The sequence below is a fragment of the Thalassophryne amazonica genome, chromosome 19 (genome assembly GCF_902500255.1).
Source record: "Thalassophryne amazonica chromosome 19, fThaAma1.1, whole genome shotgun sequence".
NCBI lineage: Eukaryota > Metazoa > Chordata > Actinopteri > Batrachoidiformes > Batrachoididae > Thalassophryne > Thalassophryne amazonica.
In genome coordinates, this window is record NC_047121.1 from 27,017,490 (window position 1) to 27,035,925 (window position 18,436).

General features: G+C 40.8%; 1 protein-coding gene across 1 annotated transcript in view; it reads right to left on the reverse strand.

Annotated features, from left to right (window-relative positions):
• The window catches only part of setd3 (SET domain containing 3, actin histidine methyltransferase), a 110,760-nt gene that overhangs the window by 37,045 nt on the left and 55,279 nt on the right, over window positions 1-18,436 (reverse strand). Inside the window, exon 7 of the mRNA XM_034195571.1 lies at window positions 792-850. Coding sequence (XP_034051462.1) covers window positions 792-850 — 59 coding nt within the window. The remainder of the gene's footprint in view (window positions 1-791; window positions 851-18,436) is intronic.

Genomic DNA, 18,436 nt, shown 5'->3' on the forward strand with positions numbered 1-18,436 from the left:
GCTGCTTCAACAGCATGATACCCTCACAACGGCTGACCAGAATATCAAACAGGTTTGATTTTCATCTGACCATACGATTCCCGATCGGGAGGTGGTCGTGAGAGGTTAAACGCAACTCGTTACTCCATGTATACTGCACGATGCAGGACGCACAATTAAGCTGAAACTCGGCGCGATCCAAAAAATTCTCGCACAAGTGAAAAATCGGCTGAAAAAGGGCCAAGACTCGCACAGTGTAAGCCCAGCTTGAGGAGGCTACGCCCTGACAGAGTGTGTCCAAGACTGCTCAAAGCCTGCGCTGAGGAACTGGGGGGAGCCAGGTTCCAGCACCGGAAAACATCCTGCCTCATCCCTCTTCCAAAGAAGCCACACCCCAGTGAGCTGAATGACTTTAGGCCATTTCATACACAATACAGACCATGGAACGACTGCTACACGTGCAGTGCAGTTTTCAATTTGATTGGAGCATTTTTGATTTTGACCCCTGTGTAATTCTTCAATTGACCTCTATCTGGCCGCCTATTGAAAATTCATGTGGCTAGTCGTCTTTTTTTTCCCCCAAAAGAGTAGTATCTAAGGAGTATTTGTGCCCACATTGGTGCTTGCATCACCATTTGCAGGATTGTTTCAGTTATCTGCTGCACTACTGGGAGCCTACACAGACACACCAAATGTTCTGCACCATACTGCGTTCCGAAATTTACTTCAGGTTTTACGCTAAAATACAAAAGATGATGTAACAATGTCCGAACAGGCCAAATACTCCTCACCATGTGCACGTAAACACTGACCTGTAGTCATCAAATGTGAAGCAGTCCTTCAGGGGCAGTTTGCTGGCAGCAGGATGAGTCTGGGGATGGAGGAAGATGTGGACAGGAGAAAGGAAGAGAAGGGGGAAGGAAAAAACAAAAAAAACAAATCAGTATGAGGAATTTCATTATGCAGGCATGCTGGAGGGGGGCTGTCTGACAGCGACGCCTAACAAGAAGGACTGGGAGTAGGGGGCCACCGCTGGGGCGGCCGTGTGTGTGAATGTGTGGTCCGTTAGTGCAGTGTGACACTCAGCCCCCTACATACATCACTGTCAACTTAATTTGTTGTGGCCAGCAGCCGTCATAAATCTGCCTCATCAATTTGGGCCTGAAACAGCGTGCATGTGTGTCCGCTGGTGCCACCAGTTCCTGCATTTAAAGCCACAGCCGCCACCTTCGAGGCCCATTTGCAAACTGTCCTGAGCTTAAACAGGAGATAGGGGAGAGAGGAAAGGACAGAGAGGGCGACAAAGAAACAAAGAGAGGTGTTCAGTGGACTGCAAAATGAAAAGGAGACAGAAGGAAACTCAGAAAGTGCTTATTAAAGTGTATACCTCTACCCAATATCACAGCATGCCATCAGGCAATAACAGGGATTTTAATTAATGACCAACCTCTGCTTTCCACTCCAGTTCTAGTCTGTTCAGAGTTTACAGAATACTAGCAGATTAGCTCAAAACCCAGCATTAAATTGATTTTTATATTTTCTGACACTGAAGCCAAAACCCAGTGAATACGGCAGTTGCTTTCTTGGCATTCTTTGAACTGGACCTAATAAAACATCAGCAAAACAAATCAAAAGACACATATACACACACACACACACACACACAGTTTCAGTGTGAGAAAGTGGAGGATGAGAGGATAAGGGTGCAATGGAACCATCATGGGACACACAACTTAATTTCCTTTCTTTGGGTCACTATGTAATTCAAAGTGATACATTGAGAAGCAGCACTATTTTTGGGCTGGTACTCCAGAGAGGATGAGCGTACAGTGAGGTGGGCACATTAGGCTGTTTGCTGCTGCTGGAGGGTGGTGTTCCACTTTGTTAGTCTCTGAAGGTTGCGTACCTTGTAAGCGATTGTATCTGCTGTATTCCCAGAATACTTCACCTTCATCTTTCCCAGGAGAACATAAAAACCAGAATGCATTGAAGAGTATTAGGGCTCAATACTGTTTTTCAAAAATCGAATTGGTCGCTCGATACTAGATATGTATCACAATATAGATACATTTATGTGCTTAATACTGCATAAATACATTTTATTTAATACATTCACAGATTGTGTTGTATGGTGTTAGTGTGTAACCCAGTTCTTTAATACTTCAGTTATACCAATTAATGTGTATGGTATTAGTCTTTTGTTTTGCACATTTTCACCTGTTTTTTCAACCCTATCCCAAATGGACTTCAAAACCTACATTTGCTAAGATTACTAACCCCAAGAGCCTTAATCCTTTAAAGGGCCTTTCAGATCACATGCATGGCGTGCTCAAGTTTCTGCGTGAACGCACATAGAGGGTGGGGTTTTCTACATCACTATGTTTCTGTTCTGGAGGCTGAACAAGTCTGAAAGTTGCCATGTTTGTGTGTTCCCCCCAAAAATTAAATAAAAAGCGAAGCAGTCTGTCTGTGAATCACAACCACAAAGCAGCAAAAAGCAGAAGGAGGAGTGACTGACATCATCCTGCTGAGGAGCTTTTTCCTCAGCGACTGGTCATCAGTGAGGCTGGGTGCAGCCGAAGCCGCAGGCCACAGCTGAAACAGCCGGTGTGATCAAGCAGACACACTCGGTCCAAAATTCTTCACTTTTGGACATAAACACACACCCAGTCTGAGTAACGTAGCTTCTGCAAATTTGTCTGAATGGCATTGAATGACGCTCTTCTAATTAAAACAAGGTTGTAATTGTCTTTCATTTCTGTTACCTGTGTATCACTTCGTTTAGTTTTTAAGTGCAACAGCTACGAATTTTCATCTCATTTTACTCACGTGAATAGCATCTCATTAGCGCTTAGCTTGTGCATGCTTTTGCTACACGTTTAGGTTCTCTTGGTACACACTTTACATTAATCTTGCACGATACAGACAGAAAGGCTGTGTCCATAAGTTAGAGCAGCTTCTTGGCTTAGACCTTAGTGTCGGGCCGGCTCGTGCGTCCGTTAGCATTGGCTTTGCTCTGCTGGCTAAAGATGGCTGTGTTCTGACTATTGTTAGGTGGACCGCATTGAGTTTGACGTCAAGTGGCACTGCGTGCTCACGGTAGAGCGTTACACAAGCTCTGTTGTGCCGCACCAGTTGCATCAAGCTTCTCACTGAAAATAATGGGTTTTAGAGTGATACACGCTGCATTTGTGCACTCAGTGTGAAAGGCCCATAAGCTTAATCAGCCCTTCAGCATAGGTAGTTTTTTTTTTTTTTTTTTTTTTTTTTTTATATATAAACTTGCCTCCTCCGCACGTCTGTCTCAATGTCTCAATGTGCCGAAAAAGTGCTTATGTCCACATCTTCCGCAATTCCTGTGCTAGTCAGAGGATGTCCCGGATAAAACACAGCGTCCAGTTTGGAAATGAACGGCACATTCCACTGTTACAGGAGTTTTTGTCATGGAAAGAGGAGCGGAGGAATTCCGCGCGTCGCGGCGGTGCTGCATGGCACAAAGCAATGCCGTGATGAAGCCTCACAGGACATGTTCTGGCATGTCCAGGCTCATCCACAATTTCTCAGTTAGTCACACGACTGAAAACCCACCGACAGCCATCTGAAAGCCATCTCAAAGCAGTCCTGTGAGACCAACACGGAGGGGGTTTTGTGACTCACCATGAGCGGCACGGTGGCGCATCCGTCCGCTTTTCTTTACATGAAAAAAACTCCTGTAACAGTGGAATGTGCTGAAAAAGTACTGATGTCCACGTCTCCTGCCATTTTTGTGTAAGTCAGACGACGTCCCGGATCAACAAAGCCTTCACGTTGGAAATGATCTGGTTGTTTCAGCGGGGTTTCAGCCTGTCGATTGGCGCTCAGAGCGCGGCACGCTCTCAGCAGCTGTGGGCGGTCTTTAAACCAGCTGGAGCACTCCTTAATCTGTAATCCCCATAAAATCGTCTCTCAGCCATTTGAATTTTCCGAATGGTGTCCATCTGGAGGTCTCTCAGTTTCTGGAAAAAAAATTGATGCAGCAACGCTCCAAATTGTTTAGACATTTATTCGCAATAAAAATTCCACGAGAGGGGTGGACCACTGCGCACACAAAGCCTGCTCACAGGCGAATGACGCAACGAACAGGCATGAAAAAACTCACGCATGCGCACGAAGGTTCAAGCTTGGCTGATGCAATCACACGATTCAAATCCATATGGTTTTTGAAAAAAAACAAAAAGGTCGGATACTTTTCTAACAGACCTCGTATTATGTACAGAGAAGAGAAATGTTGACATTCATTTACAGTTTGCCTGTAGAGCCTGCAGTGGATGGACACATGGGTGTAAAACTGAGCTGTGTCTATGCCCGCAGAGCACTGTGTGCTGAGCTCTTGATGCATTAGCATCTGCAGACAAGGGTCATCCATCATGTGCCACAGTGGAGCACGCATGTCTTAAAAGTGGCTGAAGGTTTGGGATAGACTTGGGAGATGGAGGCAAAACTAAAGAGAGAAAAGAGTAAAGCAGAATCTTCTCAGTCAGTGACTAGAACAAGTCAACATACAGCACTACTGCTAAATCAGTAAAGTGTAACACTAAACCAAGGTCCAAAATGCCTATTAAAAATAAGCCTTTCCAGGTCTAGCAACTTCTCCCCCTTTAGCTAATCATTTGCCAGTGATAATCGCCGTGGTCTTACAAAAGTGTGCATTTACCATTAACACTTTCATAAAGTCAAATAACACAGTATGCAATCTCTGAAGATAAACTGATGTGTATGCCTCATTTCTGCAAACTGTTTTTCTTAGAGAGCATAAGAAGAGGCCAAACAAAGATTCATGGCAAAGAAACACTGTTTAAGATGCATATGGGAGAAAATAAGTATCCTTCACCGATCCAAATATGTGATTTAGCATTATTTTACTCACACTTAAAATAAAAATTGTGCAGAGATGCTCATAAAGCTTTGAATCTCTGCTTGGGAAAATGGAGAAAAAAAAAAGGCCTCCATTTATAAAAACACATGATTTTATAATGCTTTTGGGTAAAGGAGGTAAGGGTTGCAGCCAGGGCTTTGAACCAGAATTTTTCTGTCCCCAAACTGGTTCATTCTGAACAGAAAAAGTATTTTAATGTTTCCGGTTTAAGGTTCCAATCAAAAATTGACATTCCTGAACCGGCTAGAACAAAAGAATACTGTTCCAGAACCAGTTAATAACATTCCATGTCAGCTGTGGGACACTGAAAACACTGCATATGCCAGACCTACGCTGTAACGCCCCACACAAAAAAACAAAACAAAAAAAAAACACAGACAATAGAGCATACTGTAGCAGGCAGCAGAAGCTAGAACTTTCAAAAGGGGACACTGATTAAAATAAAGTCTTGAGAAAGAGGGTCTGCACTAATCATGTGAAATAGACTTATTTGTATATTTAAAGCAAAGCAGAGTGTTCGTGTATTTTTAAAAGACACAGTGGTGTGTTGCTTTCAGCCTCACAGAGAAGCCTGTGGTACCGAAATAATGGACCGTGTACAAACCCACTGACTGATTGGCTCAGCAGCTAACGCTCCAGTCCTCACATGAACAAAACCATAACAAGGCTGTATGAATGTTATTAATATGGCTACATACAAATAGCCAATTCCTAAAACCATTCACACAGTGAGAGAATATGAAGTCTTAATCTGACCTATTGCATCGTTTCAGTCGGATTCATCATCACAGCCTGGCGAGAAGACGTTCTTGTTTTTGAAGGTGACGTCTGGGAAATATTTTAATTCCTTATCGTGGAACTTACTGAAGAAACGCAGCGGGGGTTTTTTTGGTTTTGTTTTTTTTTTTAAGTCCCTCAATATTTGTCTGCTCCAGATGTGTTTCTCAGCCTGAACCAGAGAACTCCAGCACATTGTCCTGTCAACAACATCAACAAAAATACAAGTAATTTTAAACGCTGAAATACTTTCCCACCAGCGTTCAGCCATCTGATGTACCTTCGGCATTCTGCTCACAACAAAAATAAATCTAATTTGATAATACAAAAAAAAGTATAATAATGAACCAAATAAATGTAGTGTTTTTAAAGAAGTTAGTCGATGTTTGTCTGCTCCAGGTGCGTTTCTCAGTGTGAAACACAGGTCCGCCAACAACATCCAAAATAATCAGAAGCGAACCTCACCAGATCGTCGTCTGTCAAGTTTATTGGAGATTTGCAAACCGACATGGTGCATTACCACCAGCGACTGTTTGGGTGTATAGCATAAATGGAGTCTCACGTCCTTACCGGGTCATTGTAAACAGAAATCTTTTCAAAAACAACAACAAAAAAAAAACTTAACTGGTTACCATTATTTTAAATAAACTGTTCCATTTGGGAATATAAAAAATATAAAGTTTCTGCTTTCATTTTTGTTCCTAGCAAAATACCAAAAGTTTCTGGTTTTTGTTTTGTGAACCGGTTCAAAGCCTTAGTTGCAGCAAAGGATGTCAAATTTTGCAGAAGCCCAAAGAATGATACCAAGGCTTCTGGAGTACAAGTCTGGATCCAGTTACTCCTTTGTCACTATCCTAAACCAATTCATGAACCATTATACAAGCCACCGCATCCTGCAAACTTTTACAAGCTTACCATTGACAAGTGATGCTTTTCTACAGAAAGCTTTTACAAAGAACAGTTCAGTGATTTTCACCTTTTGACCCCAAAAATCAACAGAAATCTTGGTGTCACTATGCCTAATATGCATACCAAGTTTGGTGATAATCAGGCAGCAAAAAATATATTCCACTTGTGATTTTTTACCAAGTAAGCGACAGTGATATCGACCTTTAACCCCCAAATCAATCAGCTTCTTGGGGTCACCAAGTGTAATGCATATGCCAGGTCTGGCCAGAACTAAACCAGTACGAATGAAATAAACTCGCTCACAACTGAAATGTTGCATGACTGGTGATGTATTGACCACCAACTGTGTCGTGGTAAAAGTGTCAGAGGCTTGAGATCATACAGACTTTAGAAAATTTAAGGAAGAGGCCTAAACTAACATGAATTCATGACATTTGATTCTAAAGCTCTAGGAGCAGGACGTTCAGTGAGCTGGAAATTAACCTACCATTCATCTGCATTGTCCCAGTCCATCCAGTTGGAAAACAGATCCCGGTCTTTGCTAGGGATGTAACCTGTGATGGACTGGTGTTCCCACCATGGGGAGTCAGACTGTCATCTGCTCCACACTACCGTATCTGGAATAAGCATCTGTGCTAGCGGTCCTCGGGCCTGCACAGGACTTAAGTTCTACAAAGAATCAACTCAACTGCAGAACTGATGAATTCATTTGAGGCACCAGACACAGGATGAAGCCAATAATACAAAATTGACAAAAATCAGCCAATAGCTTTCGTCTTGTTGATGAACTGCAAATTTGTCGAGCTTTGCATTTAATTTACATTTTAACAAACCAAAGAGTTTGATCAAATGAAACATGCAGTACAGGAAAAATTAGTTTGAACGTTTTAGCCAATGTGCATATGTTGATATCAACTATACTCTTGTCCATCAAGACCCAAATTTTCACCATGTTTCATCAAGAGAAGACAAAAACTTGGAAGCTATTCCAGAGTATGCCCAACGTTTTCAACAAGTGTTATTATAGGTAGTGATATTAACTTGCCTCATCTTTCAACTTGCCCTCTTAAAAAGTTTAATTTCTTCTATTCCAGGTCAGAATCAACATTCTCTAAAGGTTTGGCCTAAATGGATTCATTATGTTGAGTCAGCCTGCTAACAATCAAACAAGCATAACATCCTTGGCAGCAGTAATAATGAACAGACAAAACCAAACCTGCCTCTTTGCATAATCAAGCAGATTACCCGCTGGCACCCAAACACTGCAGGAATAAATAATAACCTACATTATGCTATGTTTTCAGAGTATTACTAGTTTCTGCATCTGTCACTATACATCAACAGACATATTCTCTGTGGCTTGTACATCCAGCACACCGGAGGGAGGACAAGGGAGGGGTGGGAGCAGGGGAGGGGGGGGAGAGGGAGAGGGAGAGAGGAGAGAGAGAGAGGGAGAGAGGAGAGAGAGAGGAGAGAGAGAGGAGAGAGAGAGAGAGAGAGAGAGAGAGAGAGAGAGAGAGAGAGAGAGAGAGAGAGAGAGAGAGAGAGAGAGAGAGAGAGAGAGAGCGCGTGTAGTTTTTGAGGAAGGTACATTAAGGTCAATTCAATTCAAAGCCAATGTGACAAGCTAATTTTCCAGTCCGGTCATCTGAGGAGGGAGGGGGACAACGAGAGAAATCCACAAGGTGTGTGTGCACACTAAGAACAGAGATGTATTGATGAGGTGGATGGGATGCGCGCACACACACACACTACCTCATCTACAATGCCGAGCTGAGAGGGCACCACACACCCAAACGACATTCACACCACGTGTCCGTCAGCTGTCTTACTCATGTCTGTGTCAGATATGGCACAGCTGTCTGCTCTTTTTAAAAATTAAAAAATATATATATATTAATTTATTTTTGCTGGAACCATTATGAGATAAACATTTGCACAACTTTTACCACTAATTAACATTAAAACGGAGTGGCTCAGTTGAAGAAACTGGTTGCTGACAAAACCACTGCTGGTGGGGTGATCCCAAGCATCTCTGCACCTGCGTTTTCAATTCAATTTATTAAACTTATAGAGCACCAAATCATGAGCACCATTTCAAAGCGCTTCACATAAAAACAATAAAAACCAAAATCAAATACCATGATGAAATGGTTAAAAACATGATTAAAAAAGTTAAAAAGGTTAAAAAAAAGAAAAGCATAGTAAACAATATATTAATCATACAAATGTGTCTTCAGATGCAACTTAAAAGTTTCCACAGAGTCTGACTGCCTCACTAAACAGGGAGATCATTCCACAGGACCGGGGTACGATAGGAAAAACCTCTATATCCCACAGACTTTTTATTCACCCTAGGGACACAGAGCAATCCTGCGTCCTTTGAGCGCAGAGACTGGGCCGTTACGTAGGGTTCAAGTAGATCTGCCAATTAGGGTGGTGCCGGTCTGTGAAAAACTTTATAGGCCAGTAGCAGGACCTTAAAATCTGATCTGATCAGTGAAGAGACACCAAAATGGGAGTAATGTAGTCAAACCTGCTTTGTGTCAAGAGTCTGGAAGCAGCGTTTTGAACCAATTGAAGACCCGTGATTCTGGGCTGCGGCAACCCAGAAAATAAAACAATCCAATTATCCAACCTAGAGGAAACAAATGCATGCATCAGGGTCTCAATGTCATCCATAGACAGGATAGAACGGTTCTTCACTATATTTCGCAGATGGAAGAAAGCCGTCCTCGTGACGTCTTTAAGGTGGAGGTCAAAGGACGACATCGGATCAAAGATTACCACAAGGTTCCTCACTTTGTCCGTATGATGAACACACGAACCTAAACTAAGCGCTAGCTGGTCAAACCGATGCCGATGTCTCGCTGAACCAAGAACCATCACTTCAGTCTCAGAGTTCAAAAGCAGCAAATTACTAGATATCCAGCTTCTCACTGAAGAAAGGCAATCCTCTAGGGATTTTATATGAATAAGATTACCAGCAGTTATCGGCATTTACAAATCAAGTATCTTCAGCATAGCAATGAAAGCCAATCCCAAAATGCCGCAGTATACGCCCAAGGGGTGCTACATACAGGGAGAAAAGCAGGGGGCCCAGAACAGATTCCTGTGGAACCGCAAATTTCATATCACTAAGATGAGAAGTAGTGTTATTGTACAAAACACAATGAGAACGACTGGACAGGTATGATGTCAACCACGCAAGGTCATTTCCAGTAATGACAAAATGATAAAAACAATATTGGCCTATAATTTTTCGATACACAAGAATAGATTTCTTAAGTAACTGTTTAATCACTGCAGATTTAAAGCAAATAGCAACAGATCCGGAAGTTATAATATTAAATCTTATCAAGTGTAGTTTTGAGCGCTGAATTTAAGCTATCCACAAGGCTGTCCACTGATTGAGCATTCGAAACATGAAGTTAAAATTTCAGGCAGTCTAGCTTCGAGTTCAGTCGTAGTTGAGGGTTTATAATGCGTTGCCGCAGTAATTGTTGCTTCACTAAACATGGCAATGTAAATGTAAACCTAACAAGTGAGTGGTCAGAGACCACCGATGCAACAGGCAAGATGTCGATATTTGTGACAGCAAGGCCACGTACAAGAACCAAATCTAGGGTATTTCCACTAATGTGCGTCGAGTCCTGAATGCATTGCTAGAATCCTAATGCATCCACAAGTTCCATAAATGATTTGCAAAGGGGATCAAAGGGCTTATTTATATGAATGTTAAAGTCACCAATAATCAAAATGTTATCTGCACTAGCTGACAAGCTGGATACGAACGCACCAAATTCATCTCAAAAATCAGCATATGGGACAGGAGGCCTATAAACAGTGACAAAGTAACATGACTGATTTCCATACTTCTGACCCTCACAATACGTAGCATCGTAGGCACAGCGGAGGATCAAATGCTCAAACGAATTATATTTATGACCCCCAACAGCTAATAACGTAAACCCAGATTTATCGGAAAAAAAAAAAAAAAAAAAATTGATTCACGTCTGAATCGCGATTATTACGATTCTGAATCTATCCAAAATGTCCAAGAATCGATTTCTAAAAAGCATTTTATTAAACATTTCCTTGCTTACTCGCTGCGTGTACTGTTTGTCAGGCAACAGCTTCCGTACTACAGCGTCTCCGCGAGGGGCGGGGGGGTCCGGCGTGCTTCAAACATTTGTGAGCTGAAGCTTAGCATGGCGGATGAAGAGCTAATTCAGCCAGCACCGTCTTTGCTGAAGGCAAATGTTTGGGCGCATTTTGGATTTTATTATTTGCTGCGTAAGAAGGAGCTTGACATGACTTATGCAGTGTGCAAAATCTGCAAAATGAAAGTTAAGTACTTCGGAAACACTTCAAATCCACAAGCCCACATGCTACGTCATCACCCGGAGCTAAAAGGAGCGGAGCAGCGGTCTCTGCCGACTACTGACCAGCGCTTCGCTAAACTGCCAGTCAACTCCGAAAGAGCAAAGCAGATAAGTAAATTTACATCTTTAGAATCACTTGATTAACCTTGTAAAGCTGCATTTTCTTAAACATTTTTTAAGTAATATAACTATTTCTCAGAGCTCTTTGAATCGAAAATCGATTATGAATCAAATCGTCACCCCAAGAATCGGAATCGAATTGAATCATGAGTTGTTGTACGATTCACATCCCTAGCAGCTGGTGCAAATCAATCCGCCAAAGATGTGTTTTATATGCACATCAGCTTTTGGTCAAATCCATAACGGTGTGACAGTCTCATTACTTTATCTTCCTTAACCACATGATTTTAGATATTATATCCCAAACACATGGCAACACAATCAACACAAGATTCCCCACAAATTCTCATAGAATTGTCAATTCTCTATGGCCAGTTAGACAGTTCTCCAAAAATCAGTTCTATGTAGAAACTGGATAATTACAGTTGCAAGTGGTTGCTACCATGGCAACCAGCATGTTCGGCCATGTTTGAGTGCTGTACGGCAGCCAATGTGGGCTTGTCCTGGGAAAGTGTGTCATGCTTAAACAGAGCTCAAAATGTGTTCAGCGGAACCAAGGACCTACATGCACACAGAGACATGTAAGGATATTCACACCAGCACTGCTGAAAACAGAACAGTCAGGCCAAACGTCCATCCATCAAGGAGCCCAGCCCTTCACATATACAACCACAGCTCACTATTCTGCTAGATGGCTGGAGAATAACAGTCATAAGAGAGACCAAAAATTTAACATGCCAAAGAAATGCGCCACATTTGTCCTATAGATTCCTATGAAACCTTAAGTACTACCCATCCATTTTCCAAAGCTACACATTTCAGTTCAGGGCTGGAGCCTATCCCAGTGGTCACTGGGCAAGAGGCAGTGTTCACCCTAGATAGGTAGCTAGGCTGTTGCAAGGCCACATATAGACAACCACAGAGCCATCAACTCCCCCAGCCTGCATGCCTTTGGAGGTTTGGAGGATGTCTGAGCACCTGGAGGGAAGCCACACAAACACTGAGAACATGCAGACTCTCCACAGACAGGACCAGGCCAGTCGTGAACCTGGGACCTTCTCAATGTGAGGGAGGCAGCATTGCTAACCACTAATCCACCGTGTCAACCATTTTCAATACTTCATTTTTTCCTCCATATTAAAAAGATTCAGAATACGTGTTGTGCACCACAAACCCTCCACAGCACTGCCAGAAATTATAGTCAAAATACATGATTCAAGTCTTCCTTTGATGTACAGAAAGACTCCATGCCATTTAGAACACAACACTGACACCTGGTGGTGCCTACTGAATTCTGACTGCAATGACATTTTCAAAGAGGACGGTTGAAGAATTCCTTTAAAATGAATAAAAACATGAAATTAATATTGCAATAAAATCAGAAATAAGATATACACAACGTGCCATCTGTTAGAAATAATTCAGCTACAGTGTGTAAGACTTCTTATCAACAGTCAACCCATTCATTTCTCCTACCTATATATCATCTAATTAAGAGAAACATCACGCGGCAGACACTGATTTATCAGACTTTCCACTTCTTTGATACACCAAGAAGACAACGACTTCTGAGAGAATGATTGTGACGAGTTCTGATCAAAGCTGATCTGTAGAGCAAACTTTCGCTTTACTATGCTTCAGATTAATAACCGCAAATTAGCATATTTTACGATTACCATCCCTATCTGTGCTGTTGGCACATGAACTAATATTTCATCATATACCATTATCCGACTGCCTCTGCATCTCATCCACTTCTTACTGGCACATTACAGTGGGCTCAAAAATTTGATCGTCTGAAAGTTCACAAATGTAATGTCAGCCCAAACAGACTGTTGTAATGAGATACTGTGCATAACCTTAGGATGTGTAATGTGATTTGGGTTTAGTATAGACATCTTTTCTAAAAGCAGATCACTGAAAATAAAAGTCTAACAGACCAGTGATCTGCTGTGAAGTGTTTAAAAAGGTTTATTTCACACGGTAGTTACAAAGGCACTGGATAAACAAAAACCAGTAAGACCACTGGTTTAATTCCCACTTCTGTGGCAACTCCGTGCTCTTTGATTAAATAAGAGGTAAAACACAGAAGCACACCTTGAGACAACTAAAATAGAAGTAGACAATCTTTAGAATCATGCACACCAATATTGCATGTGGAGATGGAGTAGAGTTTTGATAAGATTTAGACTAAACTTAGAATGTCTTTAACTGGCCCTCAAATGTTTTATTTTTATTCATTGTTGGGTTTTTTGTTGGGGGGGGGGGGGGGGGGGGGTCAAAATTTGGGCCCAGTGCTGATATATAAAAGTGACATTGCCCAGTGGTTATAATTTTGCCTCTGTACAGCACCACAACAGAGATCAAATGAAACTATTAAGATGTGCTTGCACAGGAGACTTTTAGCTTTAATTCATGGGGATTAACAAAAACATTCCATTTACCATGCAGAAATTACAGCAATTTTATACAGTCCTTCCATTTTCAAAGACTAAGTAATTGAACAAAATATTCTTTTGTTTGATAGAGAATTGTACTCTGGTCACAAGCCCACTGCACCAACCTCGAGTGACCACTCAGGGAAGCCACCAAGACACCTCTGGCATTCAAACTACAGCTTACTAGAAAGCAGATGTGAGACTCAAGCCTGGATTTGATCAGTTCTCTTGCATGAAACACTAATATGAAGTCATATATTACCTTTATAGTGGTCACATAACATTTAAACTCAAGTGACCTTGAAAAAGTTATAGCCAATTCATTCATTTTGGAGATGGTGCATTTCAAAATAACTGCAGAACAGGGGGATGATGACGATACGAGCTGCAGAACGGGCTGTAGTCTCCTGTGAGGTAAACATGATATACAAAGCTACATTTTTAGTTCCTACACTGTGCCATGTTGAGTATGTATAGAATGCACCAGATTGAGAGCTGCTCCAAGTAGAACATTATTTACTGACCACAGAATTGATTTGGTTTGCTCAGAGAGATATGTGCGTGCAGAAGTCTGAATGAATTACCACAGTATGTGCTGCCAAAAGTTTGCTCACTCACACACACACACACACACACACACACACACACACACACACACACACACACGCACACACAGTCAAACCGTGGGATCAAATTATGTTGTGCGTACGCAATAGCATTTTAAGAGCTAAACTTTTAAGTTATTCCTCTGTACCGCTCAACCAGTACCTCGGCGGTCTGGTACTATAAGATGCGCTGCCGTTTCGTTATTTCTTTTGGCTGCTCTCATTTGGGGATTCAACAACACAAAGATGCATCGACAAATTAAAGATGGATGTCTGGTGGACTCTGACCACAGGCAAAGGTGATAAAGTGATCCCTGGAGACTATATAAAATACAGTGTGCACTGTGTACACTGTCAGTTATGAACAAAAACAGTCACTTCAATATCAAATTTGTCAAAGAGGCTAGCATTTAAATTTAAATTGTGTTTAAATAATGTTTAGTATATTTGCTGTGCCTAAAATATCTAAGAAATGGAAAACTGCTAATTAACCCAACTAATATTCATAATTCTGTAAAATATTCAAACCATGTCATACCATTAAAAAAAAAGAAAAAAAAATTTAAAAATCCAAGGCTTTGAACCAGTTCATGGAAGAAAAAACAAACTTTTGGTATTTTGCTAGGAATGAAAACAAAACGTTCCAGAACAAAACAGTTTATTTAAAATAATGGTAACCAGTTAATCCAGTTATTAGTTTTCAGTTTACAATGACCCACTGAGGATGTCAGACTCCATTAATGCTCGACATCCAAACAGATGGTGGCAGTAATACACCGTGTTGGTTTGCAAACTGCAAATAAAGGAAGAAGCAGCAGAAGCAGGAGGAGGACAACTCGGTGAGTTCACTTCTGCCTTATTTTGGATGTTGTTGGTGGGCAAAGCGCTGCCATCCCGTGTTATATGCCACGAAATACACCCAGAGCAGACAAACATTGACGGATGTCTTTAAAAAAACAAAAAAAACAAACTTCATTTATCCCGGTCATTATGCTTTTTTGTCTTTGTGGGTCAAATGGGATTTATTTTCATCAGGAGCAGAATGCTGAAGATACCAGATGCTGGCGGGAATATATTTCAATGTTTAAAATAACTTATTTCTCTTGTTGCTGGGACAAAGCGCAGGCATTCTCTGGTTTATGTTGAGAAACAGACCCAGAGCAGACAAACACTACAGGACTTCCTTTAAAATGCTGCGTTTCTTCAGGATATGCCACGATAAGGAAATAAAGTACATCCCAGATACATTCTTCCAAAACGAGAACATCTTCTCGTCAGGCTGTGATGACGAATCCAACTGAAATGATGCAACAGGCTGGATTTATACTTTATATTTACTCAGTGTGTAAATGGTTTTCGAAGCGGCTATTCGTATGTAGCCATATTACTAACATTTATAAATAGCATAGCCTTGTTATGGTTGTGGTCAGTCTTTAGGGTTACTGTTATGGTCTTGTGAGAACTGTAGCTTCTGCTGCTGAACAAATCAATGGGCTGCAGTGGGTTTGCGCTGGGTTCTCTGCAAATCTGAGGCAACGAAAAATACAACACACTGCTTCACAGTAAGTGTATTTCAGGTGATCAGCACAGACCCTCTTTCTCTTAAAAGCCTTTATTTTACTCAGTGTAGTATTTTGAGAAGTTCTAGCTTCTGCTGCCTGCTACAGTGCACTCTACTGTCTACTGCTTTTCATGGCAGTATTACAGTGTCACATACAGGTCTGGCATATACAATGTTTTAGTGTCCCACAGCTGACATGGAACATTATTAACCGGTTTGGGAACCTCAATTTTGGTGTGGAATCCAAAACCAGAAATGTTAAAATACCATTTTGTTTGGAACAAACCAGATGGGGGGAAAAAAAGGTTCAAAGCACTGCTTAAAATACATAACTGGTTTAAGTCAGTCTCTCAAACAATGGACTGTGAGGTTCCCCTAGTGGGCCGTGAGCATGAACATATTGGTAAAATATCACATTTTAAATTAGCACTAGTACAATTCCCGTAGGAAGTTTTTTTTACTTTTATGGGGAAGGGGCAAATATCACATTCACTGTAAAATAATAAAGAACAAATTAGGTGTTTTGTGTTCTTCAACACCAGTTTCTTTCAAAAATAAATATGGTTCAATATCACCCTCGTCTGGTAATGTCTGAGCACTGCAGGTTCCTCAGCAATCTATTTTTTGCTGCCACTGCCTCTGACAAATGTGGGAAACAAAGTTCAAAAGAGCATAGCACTCACTTTTCACAACACCTGCAGCACAATGCAAGATCATCTTAAATTCTGGAAGAATAATAATCTAGGACTGACCTCTTGCCACGTTTATGAACATGCTTGCATGACGTTTTATCTCAAGCTGAGAGAGCCAATACATATCCCTAAAATGTTCGATCAGGTTTTAGAAAACTCGTGTTGCAAACATGCCTAAGAAATAATCCACAAACCACCGGAGATACTTGCACAGCATGTTCTTGATTCCCAGTGTGTTCGGATTACGATTATGACCAGAACACATCAAGAGATCATATGCATCCTCAAAAACAGCAGCTAAATATTCTGGAGGACAACTAAAGCCTTTGAAGGGATGTGGAGTCCGAACATTTTTGTTTAGACTTTGAGATTACTGTATTGATTGTGTATCAGCTTACCCATTACAAAAGACTGACATTGAAATCCTGCAAATGGATTCATGTCACATCAAGTTTGCATTTATATTAGAATTGTGAAAAATGTGTCGTATTGTTCTGGTGGTGAGGACATTAATTAAAAAAAAAGTCATTACAGATCAGTTCCTGTGTTCACCAGTTTACAGTAAAATATTGTACTTTGGAGTAATACTCCATGTCAGCCTGAAAGGAACAACCAAATGAATGTTGACAGAACAGTCATTCATTTTCTATACCCACTTGCACCAATCAATGGGCGAGGGAGCCTAAAAAAGCAGTCATATGGTTTTTGTTAATTCAGACTAAGGTTGGCCATAAGAACACAATAGAATCAAGTCCTTGCAGTTTTTTTTTTTTTTATCTCCACGAGGTCGATTAGCCTGATAAAGTAGCCACTCTGTTATTCAGCAACATTTTTATTCATCAAATAGTTACTGTATAGTGAAGTAATATCATTTACACGCTTCTTTTCCAATCATTTTGTTGCACCTTCTATTACAGGAAGACCAAATACTGAATTAACATTGATATAATTTACTGCTTCAGGGAAATTATGCTGTTTCAAAGTATTTTAATCTTCCACTTTTTTTTAGATTTCATGAGGCTTTGATGTTCCCTACAATTTATAGGAAGGAAAAGCTACTGCAAGTGTCATTTTAAAGACAATCTACTACAACTACATTATCAATCACACTATCTTCCCCGCCACATTTTTGCTTCGTTGGTGATGGGGAATCCTGCACCTTTGCCTTCTTGTGATAACTATTAATTATAATCCTCCATTTTACAAGCGATACTTTTCTCCGGAAGGCTTCAGTGATTTTGAGCTCTGCCCTTGTGACCACAAATCAATGTTTCTTTCTCATTATACATAGACACACCAGACTATAAGTTGCACCTTATGAGTCCTTCACTTTGAGGTTTTGTGCACTTTTTATAATTAGCATTTATCCTTTTTTATTGGAGTTTATTTTGTTTTGTGCCTTGACTCCTGGGAAAATCCTATATAAATAGTCAGAATTAATATTATTAAAAACAAACCTGTCATTTTTCGGTATATAAAAATCGCATTGGAGTATACCAACATTTCTCGAGAATGTGTGACATTTTGACTCGCTTGGTGCAAAGTTGAGAAATACAACCCCTGGCAATAATTATCGAATCACTGGCCTCGGAGGATGTTCATTCAGTTGTTTAATTTTGTAGAAAAAAGCAGATCACAGACATGACACAAAACTAAAGTCATTTCAAATGGCAACTTCCTGGCTTTAAGAAACACTATAAGAAATCAGGAAAAATAATTGTGGCAGTCAGTAACGGTTACTTTTTTAGACCAAGCAGAGGGAAAAAAATATGGAATCACTCAATTCTGAGGAATAAATTATGGAATCACCCTGTAACTTTTCATCCCCAAAACTAACACCTGCATCAAATCAGATCTGCTCGTTAGTCTGCATCTAAAAAGGAGTGATCACACCTTGGAGAGCTGTTGCACCAAGTGGACTGACATGAATCATGGCTCCAACACGAGAGATGTCAATTGAAACAAAGGAGAGGATTATCAAACTCTTAAAAGAGGGTAAATTATCATGCAATGTTGCAAAAGATGTTGGTTGTTCACAGTCAGCTGTGTCTAAAC